At 48.0% G+C, this 9,021-nt stretch overlaps 1 protein-coding gene across 2 annotated transcripts; it reads right to left on the bottom strand.

Annotated features, from left to right (window-relative positions):
* Nucleotides 1–3,295: 3,295 nt before the first annotated feature.
* Nucleotides 3,296–7,912, bottom strand: EEF1A1 (eukaryotic translation elongation factor 1 alpha 1). Of its 2 annotated transcripts, none has more exons than XM_059829340.1 (8): nt 7,878–7,912; nt 6,836–7,026; nt 5,758–5,937; nt 5,304–5,600; nt 4,914–5,064; nt 4,450–4,706; nt 4,011–4,245; nt 3,296–3,698 (listed from the first exon to the last, which is right to left on the bottom strand). In XM_059829340.1, exons 2-8 carry the CDS (start codon nt 6,977–6,979, stop codon nt 3,574–3,576), a joined length of 1,389 nt encoding a protein of 462 aa, XP_059685323.1. In that variant the 5' UTR covers nt 6,980–7,026; nt 7,878–7,912; the 3' UTR covers nt 3,296–3,573. The 2 variants fall into 2 exon arrangements, with proteins under 2 accessions (XP_059685323.1, XP_059685317.1); XM_059829334.1 differs by having other exon boundaries at nt 7,873–7,896.
* Between the last annotated feature and the right edge of the window lie 1,109 nt (nt 7,913–9,021).

The following is a 9,021-nucleotide window of genomic DNA, read 5'->3' as shown; positions in this document are numbered from 1 at the left end:
GAGCCCAGAACACAGCAGCAGGGTGCTGCCGGGGTGGCAGGGAGCTCCTCAGCCCTCCCTTAGCCTCCTCCCACCCCTCCTCTGCACCCCAAGCCCCCTCTAGGCACTACATAAACATTTAACCAATATAAATTAAAAATAGGTGAGTTGTACTTATGATCCAGATCAAACTTGAGCTGTTCTTAAACAGACATTTAATCATTTAGCACCAACAAAGAAAAGGATATCCCCACACAGTACAAAGTTTAGTTTGTTTCTACATGGTTTTATCTTGACCGAATCAGCAATACAATTATAAACCTTGAGGCAGTGGCCTAGACACAGCCCCTTTTATTCCAGCCTAAAATACTCACCTAGGGTAACAAAACTGAGCAAGAAGTTACTTGGCTGCAGCTGCTGTGACCATGCTGCTCCACTTCCCTATGCAGACCAGGCTTTGTTGTATCCGAGTGCCCAAATACCTTGTCACATACATTTTTGGAGTATTTCTGTGGACTGAAGGTCCTCGGGACTCCCAGAGCATGCGTCATCAACTAAAAAGGAAATTACGTTTCAATCTTCTAGCTCCCCACTGCTACCTTCAACAATAAAACTCGGAACAGATTAAGTAAGGTCAATATTCTAGCCAGTTTTCTGCCTTCAGCTAGCTACATCACCATGGCAGTACGCTTTCACACTTCTGTATAAACATCACCAGCACTGCAGGACAGTATGGAAAGAGTTAGAGACAGCTATAAAAGTTGCTTAAAGAAATAAGCAGTCAGAAGACAAATACAGTTCTCAACTATGAACATTTATTAAAAGTTTGACCAAAGCAGTTTTATTCCCAAGTTTTGTTTACAAAAGTCTAACAATTCCCCCAGGTAGTCAAAGATTAATAAAAGAACTGACATGGCATTGCGTTAGTGCATAGAAAGCAAAACTGGTCTACAATAGTTTAAAAAAAAAAAAAAAAATCAGAATTTGTGTAAAACTGAGGTTTTAAATACTTGAAAGCAATTGCTAGTATGGCAGGCAGAGCGTTCACAGGCATCTGTTTGTTCTTACCATCTACAATGTAAATTTGTTAGCCGCAATACTGTCTGTTCTCTAGGCTTTAGCAGAGGCAGAACCACCACCACTCCCCGCCCCAAACTACAAAGCTGACTCTTGTGCCTGATCATCTGGGCAATTTTAACGCGCAACATCTTCCAGCAGCTTTTGCGGTTGCCACACTTTGCAGTTTTTCTGATCTATGCACAGCTGATCAGAAGAAAATGGCTTCTTGAAATTGCACAGCCTGCCTTTAGTCACTGTCCTTCCTTCAGCCTCTGCTACTTGGCATCAGAGACACTTCAAATGCCTAATGCTACTTCAAACCTTATTTTGCTTCAATTTGAATCAGTTGGTTAGAGCAAGTACACCCAGCTGAGGACAGCAACGTGCAAAGACCACAGAGGAACTGCAAACAGACTGGCTATTGCGTATCCAGGCCGTGGCCAGCCAAACCAAACATCCTGCACCTACACAGGAATGTGTAAGAAATCTTAACACATAGCTGCGCTGAAGACGCAGTTCGTGCCAAAACCATTTTTCTTTTCATCCAAATTAGAACTCTGCACTTTGCTGAACCAGTTTGACCAAAGTCTCTTGGAAAAAAGTCAGCGGTTTAACTGAAAAGCATGCAAAGATTTGGCAAATTACTTTAGCTTTACTATAGCAACAGTGCATCTGCCTCAATTTTAAAGTTAGGTACTTTCTGTTGTCTTGGGGATACTAACAAACCTTTAGAAGTAGAATTTAAGAATCACAATGACATTCTTTTACTAAGTTCCAGAGTGTTCTACAGAGACTGAAGCGCTCCAGCCCTTGCTTCCACTGTACTCAGTACATCTATACCTTCAGAAACGGTGTATAATGCACCAAGGTTTTACTGTAGTTAAGACACAGAAGGTGAGCAGAAAAGATCCAACCAAAGCAAAGAGCATGAAAGTAAGTAATAGCATTCAGGATTACCCAAGCAAATCCAAGCAGTACAGATTATGTTACAAGCTCCTGCAGAGCAAGCACATAGCTGAAGAAGGAAAGGAAAACAAACCAGACAATGTAGCTGTTACAGACAGAACAAACATACTGGTATCACGGAACAATAATCCTTCAAAAATACTGAATTCTTTTTGAACTTATGTGGGGATGCTGTGGGGAAATCGTGTTAAAGGTTAGTAAAACAGCTGCATCATTATGCAAGCCAGATCTGATTATCCATTAACTGCTCATCTCCATTTACCAATTCAAAGCAAAACTTTAATTATATTCTGGAATCTTCATTTATTACAGCTGGTATTTCTTATAGCCCAAAACATTTTACTTGGATTATTTATCTAGTAATTAATAGTAGTCTTCTGGACTAGTTACACAATTCCACTTCAAACAACTGTTTGATCCAAATCTTCAAGCCCAGTGTTAAAAAGACAGCAAGTATACAGCCTGGCCATGTCGTTTGATGCCAACACAGCAGCCTGCATTTATCACATCACTCTGGGGAACACACCAGTACGTTCTCCAAGCAGACATCCTAGAAACATCCTTAACCCAAAATTCAAAAACTCGGGTACAAACACCTGACTGTTGGAAGTTGGTGGAAATACCCACCCGTTTCTCACTCAAGCTTTGTTCTTGAAATAGAAGCTGAGCAAGATGCTATAATGGTGTGTCATTCACAGGTTGCCTGACAAGCAGCAAAGCCTCCTAAACAAAATTTTTGAAATTTAGCTATTGAATGTCTTACTATGTATTTAATGTTTAGATTATGTGTTTAATCTTGAAAGAGCTACACGACAGTTAATCAGTTCCCCAGGGGAAAAAAAAAAAAAATCTGTTCTTGCTGGCAATTAGAAAAATCTGTGTACAAGACTTATGAGAAACCCAATACTTGATTCTTTGCTTATACTACTTTAAAGTTAAATGTCTTTTTGTTCACACACTTTCTTCTTCCCAGTATAAAGTTTTCTTGGTTTACTCAATGCATCACAGAATGCACCAAAATACCGTAACTGTTACCTGGTATTTGTGCTATACAATCTAGAAACCATCTTTAAAGAAGAAAGCACCACAGAAGTAAATTTTTTTAAGGCTTAGACCAGTTAACACTAAACCTGCAGCTGAATTTTGCTCTACTCTTCAGGAGCAACAGATCAGAGTTATTTGCTTTGCAACTTCTGAACGTACTGAAGTAACACTCATCCTTTCTGATCCCACCAGGACTGTATATAGGTTTTTCTATAAATGTAACATTAACCCAAAGAACACAGAGACGCAGCATTGAACTTTTGTTTTAATGGTCTCAAATTCTGTGACAGATTTTTGGTCAAGTCTCCATTTTAAAAAATTTATCGATTTTAAAGACTAATAACTTAAACTGCCACGAAACAAATGGTCCACAAACATTCCTTTCCTTCTGAAGCTTTTACGATGCATTGTAATCATTAACCAGTCTTTTACTATTAAACTTAAATGGCCAATTGAGACAAACAGTTCTGAGACCGTTCTTCCACCACTGATTAAGACTGAGGTGGCAGCTGATGTACAGAATTTTCATTTAGCCTTCTGGGCCTTCTGGGCAGACTTTGTGACCTTGCCAGCTCCACCAGCCTTCTTGTCAACTGCCTTGATGACACCAACAGCAACCGTCTGTCTCATGTCACGCACAGCAAAACGACCTGAAAACAGAAACAGGTTTCATGACTTTTGTCCAGGGCTACGTACCCGCAGTGTTACCTGCACAGCAGTTAACATGCAACTTGGGTAAGTGGGCAAAAACCGTTCTAGTACAGTAAACTGCATGAGACTGGGACACAGAAACAATTATCTAGAGACTACCCCTGTGCTCGTAAGTTTTGGTTACTTTGAAGTTTCTATTGAAGTCACAGCTTTTAATAGCATTTTACAGAACACACTACATCCCGATACTAAAAATCAAGGAGCGTCTTTTCCAGAGATCAGGATTAACACATTTTTAGGAGACGTCTTACCCAGAGGAGGATAATCGGAGAAGCTCTCAACACACATGGGTTTGCCAGGGATCATATCAACGATGGCAGCATCTCCAGATTTCAGGAATTTGGGGCCATCCTCCAGCTTCTTGCCAGAACGACGATCAATCTTCTCTTTGAGCTCAGCAAATTTGCACGCAATGTGAGCAGTATGGCAATCCAGCACAGGGGCATAACCAGCACTAATTTGGCCAGGGTGGTTCAGGATAATAACCTAGAAAACCAAGAAAGCGAAGTTGATACCGGGATTAATTTTGAACACTAATGTGTCCCACCAAAGCCAGGGCTTTCATGTGATTTGCTTCAAGCAAATACATCTCAGAGCACAAATCTATGTCACTTTATAACTTAGCCTACTAGTACAAAACTCTAGTATTTCACAATCCAGAGCTGTATTTCAAACGGCTGCAAAAATTACCTGCGCAGTGAAGCCAGCAGCTTCCATTGGAGGATCGTTCTTGCTGTCACCAGCAACGTTGCCACGGCGAACATCTTTCACAGACACGTTCTTAACATTGAAGCCAACGTTATCACCAGGCAGAGCTTCACTCAGGGCTTCGTGGTGCATCTCAACAGATTTTACTTCAGTTGTAACATTGACAGGGGCAAATGTAACCACCATGCCTGGCTTCAGAACACCAGTTTCCACACGGCCAACTGGTACAGTACCAATGCCTGCAAAAGAGAAGCAACGTTAGTAATTCAGCTCCACAAATATATGTGGAGTGTATATACTTGCCTCAAGTATGTCAAGTATGCTGCATTGAGGCAAGTATGCTGCATTTTTGCACTTCAAAAAACAGCTATCGGGCAAACAACTGCATTTCTGTCCCACACATTAGCTGTTGCTGGCAAGTGAGAAGCATTATAGAGAACACATACCGCCAATTTTGTAGACATCTTGAAGAGGCAGACGCAGAGGTTTGTCAGTTGGACGAGTTGGTGGCAGGATACAGTCCAAAGCTTCCAGGAGGGTGGTTCCACTGGCATTGCCATCCTTTCGAGTAACCTTCCATCCCTTGAACCAGGGCATCTGTAAAAAAAACAAGTCCAGGCATAAACTGTCTGCCAATTTTAAGGGCACAAGGCTAGAAAACACCAAGTGGCATATCTTGGCGTTATCTCGGTATACTATTGGAGAGTTAAGAATTTGATTTTTGACCTCAGCACTTCCAAACGTAGCTATTAAAAAACGTGCATTTTACTACTGTGTAATTTATCTCAATAATCCTCCTAGCTTCACTTCTTAATATAAACAAATGTCAAACCTACATTAGAGCTCGGCTCCAACATGTTGTCTCCATTCCAACCAGAAATTGGCACAAAAGCTACGGTGTCTGGGTTGTAGCCAATTTTCTTGATGTAAGTGCTGACTTCTTTGACAATCTCTTCATATCTCTTCTGGCTGTAAGGTGGCTCCGTGGAATCCATCTTGTTGACACCAACAATCAGCTGTTTTACACCCAGGGTGTAGGCCAGAAGGGCATGCTCACGGGTCTGCCCGTTCTTGGAAATACCAGCCTCGAACTCACCAACACCAGCAGCAACAATCAGGACAGCACAATCAGCCTTTGAAAAGAAAGAAAAAAACCCTCATTATAACGCTTGCACATGTGTCAAGGTATTAGCGGACACACACCACCACCACCACCCCCCCCCCGCCCCAACCAACCAACCAAGGAACAACCTGCCTGAACTCCCAAAATCCTTAGTTCTATTTACATACCTGAGAAGTTCCAGTAATCATGTTCTTAATGAAGTCTCTGTGTCCAGGAGCATCAATGATGGTGACGTAGTATTTGCTTGTTTCAAATTTCCACAGGGAAATATCAATAGTAATACCACGCTCACGTTCAGCTTTCAGCTTGTCCAAGACCCAGGCATATTTGAAGGAACCTTTGCCCATCTATGGATTTAAAAAAACTCGTTTTTTTTTCTTGTTTAAAAAGAGCAATACAGATTTGCATTTACTTCAGAAAGATCACACACTGGCTGCAGAGCAAAATCTAAGAATAGTAACTCATTTAATACTGAAAAATGTTGCTGCTTGCAAAACAAGCAACAAGATACACTTGGCAATACTAGTGAGAGATGCCAACTGTTTCCTGTTATTTAACCTGTTGACAGTTTAGCCCTCTTGACAGCTTGTTAACTGCACTAACACATCTTTACACTAGCTTTCTTGAGCCTAAGCCCTACTATCAAGTGTCCTCTACAAATTTCTCTTACTAATGCAGTCCCTGCGATAATGAACATTTTGACTGCCAGTCAGCGTAACATTCACTATGCTTCATTCTGTGACATGCTTATTAAGACCTTACGCTGCTATTACACAGAAAAAAAAAAAGTATGATCAATAGGACTTTCTACAGACTCAAACATCAAAATCCACACCTTTCTCATTTTCAGATGTTAACCTTATCAGAGCTGCTTTAATTTTATCCTCGTGTATGCAAAAACTGAAGCTAGGAACTCCACTTAAATGATGATTCCAGACGTAAATGTGCAGATGCAGCTTCAGCCTACCTTTCTTTTCCCTCGTGTCCTACACTTCACAATTTGAGCTTCGCCAACTAACAATGGCGGATTCAACACTTTAGCACTCGTTCAACTACAGGGACAACTGCAACCTAACTGCCGCCCTGTGGCCACAGAACACTTACGCACTTTTTCAGCTACTGGGACGGCTGCAACCAAACTGCCTCCCTGTGGCCACAGAACAGTCTGCAACCTAGTTTTGCAACTGAATCTCTCTATTCATTCCTGCACCCCAAAATTTTGCGGGATGTCACAGGCCCACACACCTCAGCAGCTTCCTTCTCGAACTTCTCGATGGTCCTCTTGTCGATACCGCCACATTTGTAGATGAGGTGGCCGGTGGTGGTGGACTTGCCAGAATCGACGTGGCCGATGACAACGATGTTGATGTGGGTCTTCTCCTTTCCCATTTCGGATGTTAGCTAAGTTTTTTCTTTCGGCAAAAGAGAATCGACACCTGAAAGTTCCCCAGAAAAACACCCGTTACGCCTCCAGCGCGGATGCCCTCCCCAGGGCCGCCGGCGGGGACCCGGCCGAGGGCGCAGCAGGCCGCCGCGGGCGATGGCGGCTCCGCGCGCAGGGCGGCCCGGGTAGGCCCGGCCGGGATGGAGGCCCCGGCCCCGCCCCGTCGGGGGAGGGGAGGGGCGGAGCGGGCGGGCGCCGACCGGGGGCCCCCGCCGAGCGCCCCTCGCGTCGCCCCCTTCCCGCGCCGCCGCCGGGCTCGAGTTACCCGCGGCGGCCGGGGAGCGGGGCGGCGGCGCGGCGGGCCCGGCGGGGCTGACGGGGAGCGCGGAGGGCGGGGCCGGCCCGCTCCTTTGTGTGACTCACCCCACCCGGGCCGCCGCGTCCTCCATTTTGTGGAGCTTGCGGCAGGCAGGAAAGGCGAGCGGCCATTTTTTTGACTCGTGCCCCGTCCCCCCTCCCCCACCGCAGCCCAGGCGGCGGCCGACGGGCCCCGCCGCCCCCCGCCACGCATCGCGCGCTCCGGCGCGACGGCCACACCGCCGCCCGCGCGGCAGGCGGCCGGGCGCCTCGTGCCCCACGCCGGCATGGTCACGCCGCTCTCCGGGCCCCAGCCCGGGGCGGGGATCGAGGGGGACGATGCGCCGCCATCTCCCCGGCGTGCACTCTCCCGCCTGCCCGGCTCCCCCGCCAGCGCCCCCCGCCCCTCCCCCCCCCGGCTCCCACCCCCCAGCGCACCGCTCCGCGGTGGCGGCTACGCCCGACCTCGGCGCTCGCCGGGCCCCCAGGGTGCACGGGCCCCCGGCCCGGCCCTGCCCCGGCCTGCCCCGCGCGGACGCACCTCACCTGCAAGGCGGCGGCAAACCCGTAGCGAAAAAGACCGACGGCGTGCACGACGCCCCTTATATACCCTGTGCGGGGGCGGGGCCTAAGGGACACGTCACCACTCCCGGCGGCCCCGCCGCCCCGCCCGGGCGGCCGCGCGGGCAAAGGGCGGTTCCCGCCCCCGCTACCCCCCCCCAACCTCTGGCGGAGCTGGCGCGTCTCTGCGGTCGGGAACCGGACGGCTCCGGCCCCTGCGGGGTCTTTCGCTCTCCCGCCTGTACGGGGACCCCCTGCGGCCTTCCCCGGGGCGCGGGCAGCGGTCACCCGCGGGTAGCGGGGCCGGGGCTCCTCCGTCCCCGCCGTGTGCTGTGGCAGCAGCGCCCGTGGGGCCGGGCCGGGCCGGGCCGCGCTGGGGGAGCGGGGGAAGGGGAGAGGTGGCCCCTTCCAGCGCAGGGGTCGAAAGCTGTGGAGGCGAACCGACGGGAGTAGGCTCCCTCCTCCGAGGTGAGGCGGAGCTGCGCCAGAAGGCTCCGCGGGAGCCCCAAGTGCTCGGTCAGGGCGAGCGCCTGCCCCGGCCCCTCCTGCAGGGGACGGGCCTCGCGCCGGAGCTGGCGACCATGGGGACCAGAAGGCGTCACAGGTTGCATCGTGGTCCGGTCCGGAGGCATGCAGCGGCTGAAGAAGGACCCTGGGGAAGAGCTCCAGGCACGTTAATTACGCTTCTTATTAGGGACACAGAAGACCTCGACCAGTGAGATGAGAAATGTTCAGCTAGTTACGCTGACTAGCCCACACTTGTTACTGGCTTAAGATTCTGGAACGCAACAACCCCCCAACTCATGTTGCAAGTCTCCCAGAAACAGAGGTGGGGAAGGAGGGAGAGAGCAGGAATTTCAGGAAGCTTATGACACCAGAATAAGAAACAGCATCGTTTGGTTTAAAAAAAAAACAACCCACAAAACAAGCTTTTTTCTTTCTTTCTTGTATCACTAGAGAACAAAAGTTGACTCGGCTCAGAAAACTTTGGCACAAAAATAGAAATCAAGGCGGACACACCTTAAGCAAAGATGCATCTGAAGTGCAAATGTATTAAAAGAGAATCACTTAAGCATTTGTGACTTCTGCGTAAGAAACCCAAACTGCAAGAAGTACCCCCATACTGTGT

This window comes from Gavia stellata, chromosome 2 (genome assembly GCF_030936135.1).
Source record: "Gavia stellata isolate bGavSte3 chromosome 2, bGavSte3.hap2, whole genome shotgun sequence".
NCBI lineage: Eukaryota > Metazoa > Chordata > Aves > Gaviiformes > Gaviidae > Gavia > Gavia stellata.
Note: the sequence above shows the minus strand (reverse complement) of the source record. Positions and strands in the feature narration are given on the sequence as shown.